This window comes from Anabas testudineus, chromosome 3 (genome assembly GCF_900324465.2).
Source record: "Anabas testudineus chromosome 3, fAnaTes1.2, whole genome shotgun sequence".
Classification (NCBI taxonomy): domain Eukaryota; kingdom Metazoa; phylum Chordata; class Actinopteri; order Anabantiformes; family Anabantidae; genus Anabas; species Anabas testudineus.
The window spans coordinates 20,486,463-20,506,748 of NC_046612.1; the positions used below are offsets into that span (position 1 = coordinate 20,486,463).

Here is a 20,286-nt window from a genome sequence, read left to right on the forward strand (position 1 = left end):
ATAACATTTGTGTTGCATAAAAATACAAAATTTGATTTAATAGTATTAAATGTTCTGAAGGCTTTGCAAAACAAGGCTACAAAGGGTCTTTGCGATTACACAAGCATAAAACCATCTCAGGCGTCCTTGGGCCAGCTTTCAGTATTGCCCTGTATGTTATCATCAAATTCTGCAACAGTGATTTAATTTCTCTTCTATGAACTCTATGAATTAAAGATTCAAGCTCCTTCCAATTGCAAATCTGAAATATTGTATCAATGTGAGGATTTTGGAAATTAGGATTTATGAACCATAGGTTTACTACCCCAGCCTTGCAGAGAAATAATTTCTTTTCACATGACAGATAATCTGTCATCAGCCAGATTGCATTCATTACATTTTGAGCCTAATGATGAAAAGGATGGAAATATGAATATGATTAACCTGTCATGACTGAGGAGTTTAGTGATTTTCTGAACAGCATGCCAGTGTGACCACATCTGCAATCTGTGATCACACCTGCTGGCCTCAGTGGTTGCCCCAGATGCTGTTTAGAAGGTGTTTTTCGAGGGTTTTTCACCTAATCTGATTTTGTGTGTGTGCGTGTGCACGCATTTGTGTTTGTGTATGGCACCAGCTCCTACCTACACTGTGAGTGGGCCACAGAGCAGCAGCTGGAGAAGGACAAGAGGATTCAGCAGAAGATCAAACGCTTCAAGATGAAACAAGCACAGAGGGCACTCTTCTTCGCAGATGTAAGGCTGTGTGACTGTGTGCACGTGGACATATTGTTTACTGTTTTTGTGTACTCACATATTTTGGGCATTTGGTATGAGCAGGTGTGTGTATTCACAAATTGTTGTCTTTTAGGATGTATGTGTTTAGTGTACAAAAATATTGTGTGTGTGTGTGTGTGTTTGTTAAATACACTTTTTGTGTTTTGTTTGTGTGGGCAGGCACATCTGTGTGCACATATTAAAATCTCTTTACTCACTCGGTTGATACAGTAGTGATGCTTGTCTCAGATTCCAGATGGTGAGTGGGCACTTAGGTTTATTTTCTTCTTTACTCTCTCTCTCTTTCCCTCTTGTCTTCCCTTCTGTGCCTCAGATGGAAGAGGAGCCCTTTAACCCTGACTATGTAGAGGTAGACAGAGTACTGGAGGTGTCGTATTGTGAGGACAAAGACACAGGAGAGGTAAAGTGAATCCTCTTTCATTTGGTAATCATATCCATGAGTAGCGTGCGTGTGTGTTTATTTATGTCTTTGTGCCTGAACATGTTTTACTCTTTTTCAGTTTTTTGTGGTTTTTATTCCTTTCAATATATTCTCCACTTGAACGATGTCTTTGTATCTCAAAAGTGCCCAAGGCCATCCTAATGGGCTTCCTCGCAGCCTTTGTTAATATTGTAAAAGCAGAGCCTGGCCTCGCTCTAGTCTTTTCCAGTGCTAATTTTACTCTGCCTGCTGCAGGAGGTGGTGTACTACCTGGTGAAGTGGTGCTCTCTGCCTTATGAAGACAGCACCTGGGAGCTGAAGGATGACGTAGATCAGAGCAAGATTGAGGAGTTTGAGCAGCTGCAGGCAGCCAAGCCAGACTCGCGCAGGATGGTAAGTAATGCCCGCCCACATTCCTCACTTCTCACTGCATTTCCATTTTCCTTTATGACTCTCATCCTGTATATGTATTTGTTACTGGCAAGTGCTAATATGGGAGTTCCCCTTAAAAAAATCAGTTTCTTTTGTATAATCATTTGATAGAGGGGAATCTTTGATGATGATGTGTTTATGCTTCCCACCACAAACCTCCTGTTGGTTGGATAAAGCAAGTCAAGTCAAGTTGTAAAAACTCCAGAACTGTGTACACAAAACTAAGTTTTTTAGATATTTGTTTTGTAACCAAGTCATTATAGTTGGGCACAGAGGGAGTGATGGCCAGTGAGACATACTGTTGTTAAATGTTAGATGCTTTGCTGTCTCCCTCACTGACTGTGGTGTTGGTTAATTGACTTTCCAGCTATCCTGTTGGAAGATCGTATGATTATTTTAGCCACCTTTGTTTTATGGTTGTTATCGCTTTACTCTCAGGACAGTTGGGTTTCAAAATGAGCAGGTGTAGCAGAGGGATTTCCCCACTATCATATGCACTGAGCATTGGCTATCTTAGACCATATTATTTCACCTCTTTAGCTTAAAACAACTTCTGACGACAATATCTTCTTTTATTCCCTAGAAAATATTTTCATTTAAAATCGAAATGCAGTTGTTTTCAAAACACCAATTCTCCACTCTCCATGTAAATTTGGTCATTTAGGAGCGTCCCCCAGCCAATATGTGGAAAAAGAGGGAGCAGTCGAGGGAATACAGAAATGGCAACACCCTCAGGGACTACCAACTGGAAGGGGTTAACTGGCTCCTCTTCAACTGGTACAACAGGTCAGTTGTGTCAGTACTTTATATGCATACCTTCACACTTTTACAGTCCTTTAACAATGAAACACATAAGTTTGGTGTGGGTTTGTCATTGTGGATTACAGTATCTCCTAAACTTGCATCCATGTCATGCTGCAGGCAATTTTGTTTAAATGTATTAAATGAAGATCCACACACATTATTATTTATAATAATACTGTTGTTAGCATAGTTAGCTATTGACTAATGTCCTGATAGACCATTGGATACCAGTATTATATGTGTATTATGTAAACATATCCAAGCATAATACACTAAAGATCAAAATTGAATAATAATCTTGTATAAGGAAAGCCAATATATTTGCACCTGTTTTTGATCAAAATCCTAAAAGAATTGGTGCAATGTGAAAGTTGAATGTGTTAAGGGTAAGCAATGTAATATATATTTTTTGGCAAAATCTCCTCAATTACTATAGTTTTTAAAGATATGCCTTGAAACAGGGACATTTCATTACAGGGCAGTTCTACCACACCTTTCAAATTGATGGATGGTGGTAGATTTAGTCTATACCTTACACCTCAAGCAAAACATTAAGTATCTGTACATATTTGTTTGTGAAGCTTCAGTAATTCAATGCTGCCAGAATTGTATTGATTTAGAGACTCTACATAGGCATTTTGAATTTTTAGAGGAATCTCTCTGTGCATTGGAACTGCAGAAAATGAATAATGAATGAATCCTGTGACTTGGCTGTATTCCCTTTTTTTTCTGTTGGTTGGCCTTGCAAGAAGTCAAATTTCTGTTAAGGTGCATGCTGGTAAAACAACAATTGCTCTTCTCTGCCCACGACCCCAAAAGAAATGAGGCCCTAACAGAAGTTCATCCTGCGAACACAGTGTCAGTGTTCTTGGATTAACCCTGGGAATTGGCTTTGTTATGTGTGAGCATGCAGGAGTTTGTGTATGCCTACGCTTAGAGATTCATCAAAAGTAGAGAGCTGCTTAAGAGGCCAGTGGGAATATCTGCACGTTGCAATTAGCATCAAGACATAATACCCCCACCCACTGGACAGCTGAATAGATGGTTTGCTGGAATACACCACGCAGGCAGAGGCAGTTGCTTTTGCCATTATTTTGTATATCTCTACTCGGTTCTTACAGCTGATGATGTTGTTTTCTGTTTATTCTTTAAGTATGATGGGATTTTTTTCATTGACCTCGTTTCTCTCCTTTACCTCTCTGTTTTGTCATCTTCATCACCCCTTTTGTTAACTCACCACCCACATTTATTGTGTAAACCTAGTACAATATTTCTTTATTGCTCACAATAAATTCATACCAGTTTCCCTGCACATATGCTGCATATACGAAGGATGTATTTTTTCCATTTCCAAATAGGTGTCATATTTTGTCACATTGTCTTACTCTTGCCCTCATTTTGTGCCGTTCTCATTCTGCCACAATTGTGCCTCTTCTTACTGTCTTCTAACTTTTGTTATCTCCACCTGTCAGGCGGAATTGCATCCTGGCAGACGAGATGGGTCTGGGAAAGACCATCCAGTCCATCACATTCCTAGAAGAAATCCATCGCGTGGGCATTAAAGGACCGTTCCTCATTATAGCTCCGCTCTCCACAATTGCCAACTGGGAGCGTGAATTTCATACTTGGACCCACCTCAATGTCATTGTCTACCATGGAAGCATGGTCAGCAGGCAGATGCTTCAGCAGTATGAGATGTATTTCAGGGATGCTCAGGTAATTGGACACACACAGAGATGACTGAGTGAATATTATGTGTTGAGCACAGCTGTACAAGGGACCAGTTTGCAGCCTGAGAATAAATTCATTAATTGATATACCATTACTCCACACAAATTCACACGTTTTGTTGCAAATAAAGAACATTTTGGTGTCACAAACTCCTTTAAACGTATACATTATATCAATTCTGGGCTCCGGATGTAGCAGTGCAGCTGCTGCTGTTTTTAGAAAGAGGACTGCTTTTCCCACAGTGTTGTCTGTGTATTCTACCACTCAGTAGTTGTTTTGGTCTGAGAAAAGCCTTAAGGAGAAAAGCACCTGTTGTGGATACAGGCAAGCACACAGCTTGTCTCAAACATATGACACAAATGGAGTCATGAGGATGGCGAGGCCTTTTAGTTTATCATGACATACCTAATCTTTCCCTTTTTAAAACCAAGCGAGCAATAGGGAACGTCACTGTGCTCATCTTTAGAATGGAAAGTGGTGATTCACTTTGATTAAAATAATCATAGTGCGTTTTAGAAAACAGCAACACTGTGTCAGCAACATGAAGTCCTGTGAGTAATCTAATGATACGTTTTAAAACAGGAGAACTGCATACAACAGTTGGCTTCGGAAAAGCCTGGCAGAACGTGATTGTCATGTGTGATACAAAGCCCAGATATACTGCCACTCTAATGCAGCAAACTTCCTTGCCACAGTGTTTCAGATGCAAACTCACCACAAAACCAAAACCACAAAACAGGGTAGTGAATATTATGTGGAAAAGGTTTTCTTTAGACAGAAGGTGAGTGTTGATGCTATTTATGGAATATGATCAAGATTGAGGAAATCTTATTTGAATGTTTCTGCGATTTAGTCATGTTACACTGATGTTACAGATTTAGATCTTCGTGAAAGCAGAGATTAAGATTTTGAAATCATTGTTTTTGAAGGCCATGACACATGGGAGCAGTTTCACGAATAATTGGTTTATAGCACAAACATCTCATGTACTGTCTCAAGGTTAAAAAAAGGGCATATGCCAGACAACAAGTAGATGAACAGATACAGTGGATGGACCTTGAGCAGAGGCTTTCTCTGGTTGGCAGGCCATGTGATGTGTCACAACAGGCAGTTAAGAGCTCTTAGTATCCAGATGAACTGTAGGAGGAATTAAGACAAGTGAGAGCAGAACAGAGACAAGCCGCCACCATCCTGTCTCCCAGGCAGCCTGTGATGTCATAGCAGCCCCCAAGGGGAGCTTTCTGTCAGCACTGCTCAGGCATATTAGAGCGAGAGAGGCTCCTCTACAACAGTCTGTTGGCTCGCTGGCTGTGTGAGGGGGTTACTGGATAACTGAGTGTCCCTTGACGACTGTTGTCAAGGCAATAGATACAAATGGAGAGGCGGGGTGAAGAAAAGCCTCCCCAGACAACCAAACAAATAAACAAACAGCATAAACACTCACTAGCACAGTGCAGAATCATGCCCTGGTTCTACTGTAGATTTCTTCCCCACCAAGAGATGTGCTTGTAGTCAGTAAATTCTAAAAATAAAGTAGGCCACGTGTGCGCTGTAAGGCGGACAGTTAGTAGGTTTCTAATATTAACATTTCAGCAGAGTCAAAGTTGGCCTAGATAACATGTACATATGTATCAAATTAATATGTATGTAGGTATGAATTATGCATGTAATCAAAGAAGTTTCTTTTGTATGTAACAATTACATACTCTACGTTATATCCAGCAATACATTTCTTGTGTACAGTAACACAAATGTCTCTGAAAATTCAGAATAATTGTGTTGTAAATTACATAGTATAAATTCTTTATAAACAAATGTAGTAACTCTCATCATTGAACTCGTTTGTCTTAGGGTCGTGCGATACGAGGTGCCTACAGGTTCCAGGCTGTTATCACAACATTTGAGATGATCCTGGGAGGTTGTCCTGAACTCAATGCCATAGAGTGGCGTTGTGTTATCATTGATGAAGCCCACCGCCTCAAGAATAAGAACTGCAAGCTGCTTGAGGGCTTCAAGCTCATGAACCTGGTATATAAACCATTAACACCATTCAACTAATAATAATAGGTTAAGTTTTACTTTGTAGTTTAACAACTAAGTCTAGCCTATAGCCTATTTAGACTTCTAGTCAGTTCTACGTTTTGTCTAACCTCTTCTCTTGTTCTCTATAGTATAAGATCTAATCAAGTAGGAATGCCATTAAATGAAGTGTTAGATATCATCATTACAGAATCAATAATTTCAAACTGCTCGCCTCAGGAGGATCTTTGATAAATCAGACTGATACTGCAACATTGCCCTCTTGTGCTTTTTGTCCTCTCAGGAGCATAAGGTACTGCTGACTGGTACTCCTCTCCAGAACACAGTGGAGGAGCTCTTCAGCCTGCTCCACTTTCTGGAGCCTGCACGCTTTCCCTCAGAAAACACCTTCATGCAGGAGTTTGGTGACCTCAAGACTGAAGAGCAGGTGAGCTTTCAGATGCATAAAAAAATGTATAATATTAATAATATTTTTAAAATTTTTCTTGGCATTCATTTATATAATATTTAGTGATAGGTGAGAGATATCAAAGTAAACATGCAGTAAAATTAAAAGAGGAATAGACGTCACGTGATCTTGTCATGCAATACATGTTTAGCTTCTGTTGCCATTTTTGGCTATTCAGGCTGGTTTCAGTTTTTACTGTTTATTATTTAAAAGTACATCCAAATTCTTATTTCTTCATAGCTTAGATATAAAGACTCTGTTGGAGCCCTTAAAGTTTGGCTGTCTTTTACTAGGCAGTGCGCATACACGACATATGGTGGATAAATATAACAGATAATGTGGTATTATACTACTAATTCTTAGTATTGACACAATTGCTCACAATAAAAAAATAGTTTTGCATCTTTTTCTTTGATTGTACTGGCATTGAATTTTTCATCAGTAGCAGTAAATGGTTACACAGGAAAAGACCATTAAATGGGTTTGAAGTAAACTGAAAGTTCAAATATTTGGAAAAAGCTACAGTTCAACACTGATACTAAAAGTGGAAACTTTGTGCAAGTGGAAATATAAAATCCTCTTCATAGTGAAAGTTGATGGTACTGTTAAGAGGTGCTTTATGAACATATGACTAAACTGTTGATAGACAAGGATCTATTTGTGTAATAAAACAGAAGAATGCTTAGCTAAAGCTGAGCTCTAGTAAAAAACTGCAATATTGTACTGTTGCATAAATGTTTGATTTAGGAAGGTGGTTCTGCATCCAGTGCCCCTCTGCTCTGACTGATTAGCTGTAGACTACGTGAGGCTATGCTTTGCTCCAAAATGTGGGATTTAAGTGACCACATGATGCAGATGGGATATCGTTTTATGCTTGTGTATGGTATGCAGTATCCCACAGCAGTTCCTGAAATCTTTTTATCTGGTCCATAGGTACAGAAGCTTCAGGGTATCCTGAAGCCCATGATGCTGCGTCGGTTGAAGGAGGATGTGGAGAAGAAGTTGGCTCCTAAAGAGGAAACCATCATAGAAGTTGAGCTCACAAATATTCAGAAGAAATACTACCGTGCCATCCTGGAGAAAAACTTCTCTTTTCTGGCTAAAGGTGCTGGCCAGGCAAACATGCCCAATCTGGTCAACACCATGATGGAGTTGAGAAAGTGCTGCAACCACCCCTACCTCATAAAAGGTAGGATGATGCTTTTGCAAGGTTGAATTCAGGTTCAGGTTCATGATAAATACAGCTGGAACATTGTGATTATGGTAGGTCTGCAGTATGCAAAATTTCCTGTTTTGTCTCCTGGTGGTGGTGTGGTACACACTAGAATTAGATACCCCAAGGGAATTGTTTACACAGTCTGCCTAACATTGATAACATCGCACTGAGAAAGCCAAAAAAAAGTTTTTTCCATTTACATTTAGAGACAGTTGTTCTTATTTTAATTGAACTGTAATGTTGTCAGTAACAAATGCAGGCTTCCTTTATAAAGCACAGTGTCTCACAAATGATATATCCTACTATATGTTACAATACCATAATTACAGGCATCTAAACATTCAGTTCAGAGGTGAGACAAGCATTTGGTGAAATGTTTTTTTTTTTTTTTTTTTTTTTTTTTTTTGTGAGACGTTTTCAAGATGCATAAGAAACACAGTATTCCTGATGTATCTGTGTTTTTATGTTAGGGGCAGAAGAGAAGATCCTGGAGGACTTCAGGGAAGTATGTAGTCCTACTGCAATCGACTTTCACTTGCAGGCCATGGTGCAGTCTGCCGGAAAGCTGGTACTTATTGACAAACTGTTGCCCAAGATGAAGGCTGGAGGACACAAGGTGCTCATCTTTTCCCAAATGGTGCGCTGCCTGGACATCTTAGAAGACTACCTCATTCAGAGAAGGTAATGATGATTGATAGTGAAGGACTTGTAATTTGGAAAAGTTGGAAAAGATGTCACACATTTGTAAAAATGTCATGAGTTGCAGTACAGAAAATCAAAGGACAATCTACACAGGTTTTGTTTTTTTTATTCCTTTGTATACTTTGATGTAATAACTATGCTGTTTGTAACTCATTAAGTCCATAACATCTCAGCTCCAGTTTTAATCAAAGGCCAATAAACAGTATTTCAGAGATTTATGTTTCCCCTGCTTAAACAGTCATTTTTAGATCTGCAATGGGAGTGAATGAAAAGGGGAAAAAAGCAAGTTTCCATTTTCCCACCCACAGAGCACAGGATAAACAGGATGACGATGATAGACAATGATTTAGACGTATAAGAAAAAGTCATGAACTACTGTGTACAACGGATGGCTCTGCCAAAGTACAACACTGCTTTGGTAATAACATTATTAGCTCTCACCTTGTTTCCTCTTTGTTTTTCTGATACCAATAAAAACCTGAAATGGATTGAGGGTCAGGAAAATTCAGCCACACAATCATCAACAACACGGCATTACTTATTAGAATTTAAATGGCATTTAAGAGTTTTATAACTTTTAGTTTCTGGTTCTCATCTTTTTCTCTATTATTTTTATTCCACGTCCCTTTGTTGCTTTTGAGTTGGCTTTTCTCTCTCTCTTTCTTCTGGCTTCCCACCAGCTGCCGAACAAACCCCAAACTATTGTAAACATGTGAGGTACTGCACTGCTCAGACCTCAGACAGGGTTCAGCAGCAGGTTACAGAAGCCCCTAGGGCTCCTACACAAGCAGGAGATTCTGTGAGGTTTCTCCTCAGTGAAAGTGGTTTACCCTGGGGAGGTTAGGGTGAGGTGAGAATGGACGCAGCGATGAAAGACCATAACCACTACTAGTAGAAACTGTTGTGTCTTTGAGGATGTCATTTCCCAAGTGTTAAAGAGAAAAGATTTGATTTTAAAAGCCCATTTAATTCAATAACCAAAATTCAGAAAAAAGCTAATTTAACTTTCCTGAAGTTCAAGGTAGTCATCAGTGAATTATTGTATCTGCATGCATCATAGATAATTGTTTTGTGTTACAGGTACTTGTATGAGAGGATAGATGGACGTGTCCGTGGGAATCTGCGGCAGGCTGCCATCGACCGCTTCAGCAAGCCCGACTCAGACCGCTTTGTTTTCCTTTTGTGTACAAGAGCTGGTGGCCTGGGAATAAACCTCACTGCTGCAGACACCTGCATCATCTTTGACTCTGACTGGAACCCCCAAAACGACCTGCAGGTAAAGCCCCTGCCTCTATAATGACACACCCTTCCACCCATCCACTGACACGCACACACACACACACACACACTCTCACTTATCAGTAACTGCAATGTATTGCTGTAGATTTATGCCTTTGTGGATTAAAGGATTTTGTCACAATAACTCAAAGTTACCTCTTTGTCTGACATCTGCTTGTGTAAACATCTGCCAAGACTCGCCACTCGCCACAAAAAACGTGTGTCCCTTGTATATGTCAAGTGCACTACTCAGGTGTTTCTGTCTGTCACAGGCCCAGGCTCGCTGCCACCGCATTGGTCAGAACAAAGCGGTGAAGGTGTACCGTCTGATCACTAGGAACTCGTACGAGCGGGAAATGTTTGATCGTGCCAGTCTCAAGCTGGGTCTGGACAAAGCAGTGTTGCAGAGCATGAGTGGACGAGACAATAGCCTGGGAGGAGGCACTGGAGGAGGGGTAAGTTTGATAGTTGTACAAGTGATTTGGAACATTTAAATTATTCTCTGGTACTTGATTTCAAACAGCGCACCTAATAAATATAGTCCATTTCACAAGTTGATCTTTGCTGGACATGAAACTTTTCAGTTCAACTCTCCTGAATCAAACCATTTCACAAATGATCAATAAACATCAAAATCATGGTGTGGCACAAGGTTACATTTTTATCATGGCACAACTTTCTTACAATAATCTCTTTGTTACCAATATTTTGTTCTTAATGTATCCCTGCCATGCCTACTGAAATCATGTACCAACGCACTTTTATTAAATTTCTTTCTCTCTCTCTAAATATATAGACTTAATTCTCAAAGGGCTAGTCAAAGCAAAGTACTTAACAGAAATGACACAGTTACTGTAAACATCACTCACTTTCTCAAATTCTGGTATGTAATTAGCTGAACTCTTGAATAAAAATAATGAGTTGTTTATTTCTTGCAATTGTCTTTTCAAAATGAAAGTCCACATTTTCCAATATCTTTTGTCCCAAATGACAGAGGGACACTGTAACAGATGGCACACCAAGACAAGTTGCCAAACAAAGAAAAAGAACTATTAACAATCCTAAACTTGGAGCTCACTCTCAAAATTTCCACTTCAAGTGTAACCGATCCTATTAAAGTCTAATTGCTTTGTGAGGGAGTATGTCAACAGTGTGTGAAGTGTGTAGGTGGGTGTTTAGCTGCGGTCGATGTCAGCAGAGAATTATCTGAACTGTAAGGAGGTTGAGCTATTAGTAGGTTTCCACATCTGGTCTTACTGGTCATATTTGCATACTAAACAGCTGCTGTGTTTAGATACAGAGCTGCTGCTATTATAATTTTCTAGCATGTGTGTATATATAGCTACTGCTATTAACACTGTAAAGTTTTTGTGTCATGCATTATGCAACACTATGTCCCATACCACTCTTTTTGGTCAGTAGTATTCATTTTTAGCGGTTGGATGAGGTTTTTTGACCTGTCTTAAATCCATTTCTCCTCATCTTGCAGGCAGTGCAGCAACAGCTGTCTAAGAAGGAGATTGAGGATCTGCTGAGGCGAGGTGCCTATGGGGCCATCATGGATGAGGAAGATGAAGGGGCCAAATTCTGTGAGGAGGATATTGACCAGATTCTCCAACGCAGGACAAAGACCATAACTATTGAGTCTGAGGGACGAGGATCCACCTTTGCTAAGGTAAATGAAATAGATAAATTGATGCTTGATCTATACCAAATCCTCACTTTTGACCAGGAGCATCTTATGATACCGACATATATGGCAAATATGATCATCATTCTGATGTTTGCTTTCAGGCCAGTTTTGTGGCATCTGGAAACCGCACAGACATCTCTCTGGATGACCCCAACTTTTGGGACAAGTGGGCCAAAAAGGCTGACATTGATATGGATATGGTCAATGGCAGAGTATGTACTGCACCACAACTGTTGCAACACCCAGCACACATTTTTCCCAAAGATGTGCTACATCTCACAAAGACATGCCCAGACCTCTGCTACGGTTGTAAACGTTCAGTATCAAACTCTTTGATGATATTAAGTTTTCCCTTTATTCGCTCTTAACAGAACAGCCTGGTAATCGACACTCCTCGTGTCAGAAAGCAGACGAGGCCGTTCAGTGCCACCAAGGATGAGTTGGCTGAGCTGTCAGAGGGCGAAAGTGACAGTGACGACACCAAACCCAAGCTCAGGCGAAATTACGACCGTCCCAACAGCTATGGGCGCACAGAGTGCTTCAGAGTAGAGAAGAACCTGCTTGTATATGGGTAAGATGACTGTAAATGGCTATAAGATGATATCAACCCATAGCAACTGCAAATAATAGTATTATACCTGAACAAGTGCTACTTTGAATCTGAGCCATTTTTCCCATATTTGACTTTTCCCTGTTGTTTTCTAGGTGGGGTCGTTGGAAGGACATCCTCAACCACGGGCGTTTTAAGAAGCAGTTAACAGAACGAGATGTGGAGTCCATCTGCAGAGCTCTGCTGGCATACTGCCTGGTCCACTACCGTGGAGATGACAAAATCAAAAGCTTCATGTGGGACTTGATTGCCCCTACAGAGGATGGCCGCACCAAGGAGCTGCAGAATCACTTGGGTGAGGGACTTCTTAAGCTAAATTTAACTGACTTTGTTTTTATAGATTGAACTAAGTGGGAGTTAGGAAATCTAATTTTAATCTTCACCTATGTTTCTTCCTTCTCTAGGGCTGTCTGCCCCAGTCCCTCGGGGCAGGAAGGGTAAGAAGATGAAGACCCAGTCCAGCTCATTTGACATTCATAAGGCTGAGTGGCTAAGGAAACACAACCCCGAACACATGCTTCAAGATGACGGCTACAAGAAACACCTCAAACACCACTGCAACAAGTAGGTGTTTCTTTATGTCTCTTTATGTGGCACACACAACATTTTAAGTATTTAGTTAACATTTAAATTCAGTTCATTTTACATGAAGTACGAGAGAGCAGCAGAACAGGACTAGCAGAAACCTGAATGAAAACTATAACTACAATATAAACAACAATTACTTTTCACTATGTAAAATAGTATTATGGGATAAAGAGTGTGTTGTAATGTAATTGCTGTTCAGCATTTAACTATATTGCATTGCACATGGTGATTAATAGTGTGTGGTCGGGTTGTTTGTCTCTTGTGGTTGAGAGTGTGTGTGTGTTCTTGTGTCTGCGTTTAAACCTTTCAGCCATTAACAACTACTGACAGGTGGTCATTATTCTCATCTAGCACAAAGTGTATCAGTTTATATTTGGAATGAAGTATAAGTGTATAAAAATTCAATTTGCGTGTGGCTCAAATTTTAACTGTGGCACCTTCAAGCCACAGTAATTAGGAGGCACTAAAATGTCTATTAAAGCAGACAGTCTAGTGATTCATTAACGGACGTGCATCACATCGCGACCAGCTGACTGATACAAATCTTAATGAGACTTCAGCCCAGCTAATGGCCATCATAGATCTCTCTTATTTAGAGACAGAAAGAAAAAGATGGCTGCTATCAAAACATGCACAACTGAGAAGTAAAGCGAAATAGGTGGCTGCTTCTTTTAAAAAGGGGGTTTGTGTCCATAGGGCTTTGGACACAGAGCTCTGCAGCTTCCATAGAAAGTTCTCCATTGTTTCCTGGTCTAGTAGTGCTGAATCCAGGGATTGTCTGATATGTGACACTGGACAGATGGGGGACACACAGTCAGCCAAGTTTGCTGACTTCTGCATTTTCGCTCCTAGAACCTGGAATGTGAGTGGTGGGGGTGGGGTCAGAGGGGATCGTTGGCTGGCTTCATTAATAGGGTTTGAAAAGACCTAATGTGATCATCATATTGTCAATTTGTTGTTCCACAAGTAGTTTGCTGGTGTGTTATAATGTATGAATATTATAGTAAAAAATTGTAGTAAAAATGTGACTGATGATTAAATCTGCTTTGGTGGGGTATAGTTTTGAAGAAAGCACATACAAGTTGCATTGTGTTTGTGTGTGTTTTGAATCAGAATTACATCTGTGCCTCAGTATCTCCCTGTTACGCTGGTGTTTGATGGATTGTTTTCTGTGAACAGACCATGAGGGATTTTTATTTATTTTTTGCATGCCACTCATGTTATGCATACCTGACGTATTTGCTTCTGAAAGACTGTATGCCCGCGCTTAGATCCTCTGCCGTGTCTGAGTGAACCACACACCACACAGAAACACACACTTAAGAACAAAGGTTTGGAAAGAGAGTGATGAAGGGCTGTTCTGACAGGCAGAGGAAGCAGCAGCTGCTCTTGGGCTTGTCCAGTCACAGGAGGATGGAGGGTGGAGGAGGGAGAGAGAGGAAGTTCAAGACATTGATTTAGCAGAGCTACAAGTCCAGACTGGTCACAACAGACATAAATTATCCTGAGAGACAGACAGACCTCGCAGGCCTGCCGTTCTCCTCATCTCGTCAGTGAATCTGGGAAGGATTGGAGCCTCATTTATAATAATATTTAGCTGAGTTACAGCAGAAGAAAGATGAAATACCTTGTATGCTGTATATCAGAGCAGCTGTCCACTGTTTCCATTGCTCTTGAAAGAGGAGCTGTATTGAAGAGGAGCCTTAACAGGGGAGACCACGGGTCCACATGACGTGATGGACAAATACATCAGTTGCCAGTAGTCTGGTAACAGGTGCAAAACAACTGTGTGTTAAATAATTTAGTTAGATAGATTTAATTTACAGCTAATCTAAATATAAATTGCATTAATTTGGTTTTAAAAAGAACAACACAGGAGTTTAACAGGGCTTTGATCAGAAAGACTTCACACCAACAGTCTGAATGTTTACTACTTTTCTGTAATTATTCAGTAAAGAATAATTGTCGGACGACTATTAACGTCGTAGCAGTAACCGTAATTCATGTCAGAAATCATTACCTCCTAACAGCACACATGACACACAGAACTGGAATAATCGTGTGCTTGTACAAAATAATTAGAAGACTTTCTGCATTGAACAAAATCCCTGGCACACCACGGGTCCACCACTTCACTGTGTCTCTGCTCAGATTGAGCTGGCTGTGACGTGTGATCATGCATCAGAGTGTGATGATGATGGTTCCCCTGTGAGTCAGCCTCTTTCTACCTTTCCTGCCTTGATTTCGCAGCATTCATTTCCTGCCAGAGCTCAACCGCACGATGATTAGAGAGAGACACTGTTCATTCAGTTGCTCATAACGCACTGTGAGATCTATACAATAATAATGATTTTAGTGATACAATATTTCACCAAGTAAATTGATACTGTCGTGACACGGTTTCTGTCATAGTGTGGTATTTATCGTGTGTGTGTGTGTTTTCTCTGTGGATGGGCATTACAGCTAGTTATTTATACATTCTGCAGTACATACATTTATACAGGTGTGTATCACTGCTGCAGTGTGCACACTGGAGTACTGAAATCACTCCACACTGTGGTCGTCACAATTAACTCATTGTGTTGCTGTGTGTGAGTATTCGCTCTGCTCGCTCAGCATTTGTGCACAGCCAGGTCTTTGTTGTGACCAGTGGGTTTTCTCTGTGCAGGGTGTTGCTGAGGGTCAGAATGCTCTACTACCTGAAACAAGAAGTGATAGGAAACCAGGCCCAGAAAGTGCTAGACGGCGTGGACTCCAGGTGAGCTGAACTTTGACCTATTCAGATGTTTTGTCCATATACTTTCTCCCCTATGCTTCATAAGTTTTCCTTTATCATGTACAGCTTGAAACTCTTGAAACACAATCATTTAATTGAACAAATGCAGTGTGGTTGTAGAATTCCTGAACTTCAAAATGAAGAGATAGCTTCACACTAAAATTTGAATATAGGGGAAGGTTTCAATTTTTTATATTCTAGATTAATTACACATTAAGTGAACTGCTGAATGGTAATGGCCAGGAGGCGATCAGCCTATGGTACTGGTACTATTGAGGTTTTATTAAAGACTAGGTTGACTTGACAGAAAGTGACTCCGGTGTTTCTCATCTTTTTCCTGACAACACCCCTCAGATTCTTTGTGGGGTTCAGGTCAGGCGAGTTGGCCAATCACTAACTGGTGCTAAATCCTGCTGGTAAAGGAAATGGCATCTCTATGATGCCTGTCAGCAGATGGAAACAAGAAGAATGCTTTGCTGATTTGGGACTTGATAAAACACACAGGACATGATGTGACACCCCAAATTATTACTGACTGTGGAAACACTTCTGTGCCTCTCCAATTTTCCTCCAAGCTCTGGGACCTAGATTTCCGAATTAGCAACCAGCCACAGTCCAGTTCTTTTTCTCTGAGCCCAGGTGACAGACGTTTGATGTCTGTGGTTCAAGAGTGGCTTCATACTGGGAATGCAACAGTTGTCGACCGTTTCCTGAAGACGTCTCTGCCTGGTGTCTGTACTGACTCCAGCCTCACTAGACTCCTTGTGAGGCTCTCTCAAGTTCCTGAATCAACATTACTTGACGGTTTTCTTAACACCAGGGTTATCCCTGTATCCCACCTTCTTCTGTCAGCTTTCTAGGAATATTCTTCAATACAGTCAGCCTTTTCAGCACTGACTCTCTGTGGCTTAACCTCCTCATAGAGGGTGTTGATAATTGTCTTTTGGACAACTGTCAAGTCAGCAGTCTTCCCCCTGATTGTGGTTTCATGTAGTATACTAACATGAGAAATACGTGGTGTTTATATGGTATGAATAGTCACTTAATCAAATTCGAATGATGTAATAAAATATTTTGAGATACTGGGCTTTTGAATTTTATAAACTATAAGCTGTTGGCATCAAAAGTAAAGTAAAAAATACTTTAAATATTTTAGTTTAAGAATATAAGAATTCCACTTTTTGAACTACAGGTTTTTTCACTTTTTTTTTAGATGACCTAGTATATAAAGAAGGTCAGATAGGTATAACAATTTTATTACTGCTGTATAGTCATCAGTGTACAGTATATTAGGGAACCATCAGGGAATCAAGGGCTGAAGAAAAAGGTAACAGCTGATTAGACAAATGAATAACAAGGTTGTAGAGCTCCATCTGCTGGTGAAAGACTGTAGTGTTTTTTAGTACTTTACTAGTTCACCAGGAAATCACCACCCAAAGTCACAGTTTAGAGTTCTTGTTGTGTTATTTAACAGTAAAAGACTTTCTTCTTTCTTCTATTAAAAAGAAAGCCTTTCAACAAATTCTACCCGCATCTTGCGGCCTCTTGCCACAGTTCATTTGCAGAGAATTACTCACTGTAAGTAGACACAGTAAGTTCCCCAACGTAATATCTGTCAAAACCTCTCTTCAGTGAGATAAAGATCTGGGTGCCAGAGCCTGACCATTCAGAGCTGCCTGCCTTGTGGTGGGATGCCATCGCTGACAAGTGTCTGCTGCTGGGTATCTACAAGCATGGTAAGAAACCTCAGCACTTACTTTAACAGTTTTTTATTTAATGTAATTATATATAAATAAATGAAAGTGTGTCCTCAAGGTAGTGCTACTGTAAACTTTGACAGTTTTGAAGATTTAGACAAATATATTTGAAATATATCCTAAGTTAACATTTGTGTTTTCAATCGATTGTGATTGTGGGAAGTCAGCCACTTTGTTTTTATTGCCTGGCCCTGCTCCAAGAGTTTCCACGAATTATCCTTTGCTAACTTTGGAGTTTGCCTATCCTCCTGTGCACTCCCAGGTTATGAGAAGTACAACACAATTCGAGCAGACCCTACCCTGTGCTTCCTAGAGCGTGTGGGACGACCAGATGAAAAGGCCATTGCTGCTGAACAGAGGAGCAACGATTTTATGGATGGGTGAGTTAACAAAATTAACTGCAATTAAGCTCTGAGAATTTGTAAGTTTTAATTCCAAACATGACTCAAGCTTAATATGTGTGTTGTAGAGATGTAGATGATCCAGAATACAAGCCTGCTCCAGCTCTGCTGAAGGACGATATGGAGGTAAGGCTACACCGAACATGGGGGCATGTTCTCATAGGGCTTCATAAATATATTGACTAGTTGATGAAATGAGGAAACCCAGCTTATTTGAGGTAGTTTGTGATTTACCAGTAAATGTTGTAAAGTTTTGACCTTACATTTATGGTATCATAAGCATGATAGCCTGGCCTTGTCCTTCCATAAACACAAACTGTCTTCTTGTGCAGGATGACGCCTCTTCTCCTGGAGACTTGGTTGTCACTGACAATGCTGGGGGTGAGTATTTAATGCTTGTAATCCACAGTGGATTATCGTTAATATGATAATGATGAATACAGGCTTTTCATCCACCCATCCTGTAAATACTCTACATATGAGTGTTGGACTGTAATAGATGTGTTACGCTGTTACAGATACAGTACCAGTGACAGAAGGTGAAACTGCCTACTGGCCCTCCTCCTCGGTGCTGACAGCCAGGCTGAGGCGTCTGATTACAGCCTCCCAGCGCTACACCAAGAGCCGGCAGATCCTCCATATCCACCAGACTCAGTCTCAGTCCCAGCAGACCATGGTACTATCTGCTCCACTTTGCCCGCTGCCCCCCTCACTCAACAACACCCTCAACCCCAAGATGGCTGCAAAGATTGAAAGGCAACAAAGGTCAGAGCACAGAGGAGATCATGGGTTGATTTAGAAATAAAATCACCTTTAATTTAATAATCACCGTTAATAAATACTTATTGTAAATTTTCCATATTACTCAGATGGACCAGACGAGAAGAAGCTGACTTCTACCGGGTGGTTTCTACTTTTGGAGTTGTGTTTGACCCAAACCTTAGCCGTTTCGACTGGACCAAGTTCAGGGCCATGGCTCGTCTGCACAAGAAGACTGACGAGAGCCTGCAGAAATACCTGTGTGCTTTCACTGCCATGTGTCGGCGGGTGTGCCGCCTGCCACCCAAGGAGGGAGGTCAGAAGTCCACTTGTTTATTCACAAATGAATTCATGCAAACAATCAGTGTTATTCACCTGAAGTGAAGAGGTCTGGGTCACTCAGAAGAACATATCTAAGAACATGTTTGTGTTTCTACTTTTTACTGCAGCCCCACTATACTATAAGATGCAAGTGCTCTTTGATTTCAAATTACATGTGAAAATCTTGCTGGTCAACATATGATGTTGTGTTGTCAGGATGTAGTGTATATTTGCTTAGCTTCTGTCCCATCTCACATATTGTTTTGTGACAACGATGTCATTACAGTAACATTGCTTCAGGTGTAATATAATACATTTATACCAAGCTGTAAAAGCTTGATTCTGGGGAAAGGTCTGCAGCACGCTGGTAAACAATCTGGCTCAACAGTGCTGAGATAGAGGGGTTGATAAGGTTAGTCATTTGTGGAAAGGCAAACAGTGCAATATTTAAACTTCAGGTACAGAAGGGGAAAAGCAGCCTTTATTTATTCTTACACATTGTCTCTTACAACTTCTTCTTCACCTTTGCTCCAGATTCTGCTGTGGACCCATCTCTGACCATTCAGCCCATCACAGAGGAGCGAGCATCTCGTACTCTGTACAGAGTTGAGTTGCTCCGCCAGGTGAGGGAACAAGTCCTTCGACATCCGTTACTGTATGAGCGCCTGTCACTGTGCCAGATAAGTTCAGACTTACCTGTCTGGTGGGAAGTTGGTACCCATGACCGTGACCTCCTAATTGGTGCAGCCAAACATGGCGTCAGCCGCACAGACTACCATATACTGAGAGACCCTGAGCTCAGTTTCATGGCTGCTCAACGCAACTACAGCCAAACAAAACCTGCACAGCAGCAATCACGCACATCCACCCCACTGCTGCACTCTCAGCACCAGGCCACTAGCTCAGTGCTGACTGGCTCTCCTGTGCCCCTACCAGTCCAGAGAGACACAGACCCTGGTGGGCTTGTGCCTAAAGTGGAACCAGCCTCAGAAGGGGAGGAGAGTAGGGAGAAACAGGGCGAGAGCTCGAGTCCTCCTCGAGTACCAGCAACTCCCATAGGTCTGGAGGAGAAACCTGTTTCTGAGATGAGGGACAATGAGAGGCAGATGGTGGCAGCACGAACCAAGCCCCTCACACCCAACTCCTCAGAGAGGAAGCCAAAGAAGGCTAGCAAGAGGGGCCGCAGGGAGGCCAGGCGTGGCTCAGAGTCTGACTCAGGTGGCTCCTCCTCCAGTTCTTCGTCCCGATCCTCTTCTTCTTCATCATCATCCTCTTCTTCCTCATCGCATTCCGGTTCTAGTTCCTCCTCTTCATCGTCTTGCTCTTCTGGCTCTTCATCATCATCATCCTCCTCCTCTTCGTCCTCTGATGACAGTGAAAGTGAGGGAGAGGAAAGGAAGAAGAAAGGTAAGTATCTCTGACCCTATGATATATATGAGAGAACAGTTTCACTGCATTACTAACCAGGTAGATTCTTTCAGTAAATCAGTCTTCTAGTTTTTCTACTCCTCTTTGGCTTTGTAATATTTAATA

General features: G+C 41.0%; 1 protein-coding gene across 7 annotated transcripts in view; it reads left to right on the plus strand.

The window, feature by feature from the left end:
- Nucleotides 1–20,286, plus strand: part of chd9 (chromodomain helicase DNA binding protein 9) — a 67,409-nt gene that overhangs the window by 39,653 nt on the left and 7,470 nt on the right. For all 7 annotated transcript variants that reach the window (XM_026378661.2, XM_026378659.1, XM_026378660.1 and 4 more), the window contains 24 exons: nucleotides 617–734; nucleotides 1,090–1,176; nucleotides 1,453–1,590; nucleotides 2,294–2,415; nucleotides 3,906–4,149; nucleotides 6,016–6,192; nucleotides 6,488–6,631; nucleotides 7,586–7,841; nucleotides 8,339–8,549; nucleotides 9,651–9,846; nucleotides 10,121–10,303; nucleotides 11,338–11,523; nucleotides 11,643–11,753; nucleotides 11,913–12,112; nucleotides 12,247–12,446; nucleotides 12,556–12,715; nucleotides 15,408–15,497; nucleotides 17,148–17,251; nucleotides 17,535–17,652; nucleotides 17,742–17,799; nucleotides 18,006–18,054; nucleotides 18,192–18,438; nucleotides 18,543–18,748; nucleotides 19,288–20,160. In XM_026378661.2, coding sequence (XP_026234446.1) covers nucleotides 617–734; nucleotides 1,090–1,176; nucleotides 1,453–1,590; nucleotides 2,294–2,415; nucleotides 3,906–4,149; nucleotides 6,016–6,192; nucleotides 6,488–6,631; nucleotides 7,586–7,841; nucleotides 8,339–8,549; nucleotides 9,651–9,846; nucleotides 10,121–10,303; nucleotides 11,338–11,523; nucleotides 11,643–11,753; nucleotides 11,913–12,112; nucleotides 12,247–12,446; nucleotides 12,556–12,715; nucleotides 15,408–15,497; nucleotides 17,148–17,251; nucleotides 17,535–17,652; nucleotides 17,742–17,799; nucleotides 18,006–18,054; nucleotides 18,192–18,438; nucleotides 18,543–18,748; nucleotides 19,288–20,160 — 4,478 coding nt within the window. The remainder of the gene's footprint in view (nucleotides 1–616; nucleotides 735–1,089; nucleotides 1,177–1,452; nucleotides 1,591–2,293; nucleotides 2,416–3,905; nucleotides 4,150–6,015; nucleotides 6,193–6,487; nucleotides 6,632–7,585; nucleotides 7,842–8,338; nucleotides 8,550–9,650; nucleotides 9,847–10,120; nucleotides 10,304–11,337; nucleotides 11,524–11,642; nucleotides 11,754–11,912; nucleotides 12,113–12,246; nucleotides 12,447–12,555; nucleotides 12,716–15,407; nucleotides 15,498–17,147; nucleotides 17,252–17,534; nucleotides 17,653–17,741; nucleotides 17,800–18,005; nucleotides 18,055–18,191; nucleotides 18,439–18,542; nucleotides 18,749–19,287; nucleotides 20,161–20,286) is intronic.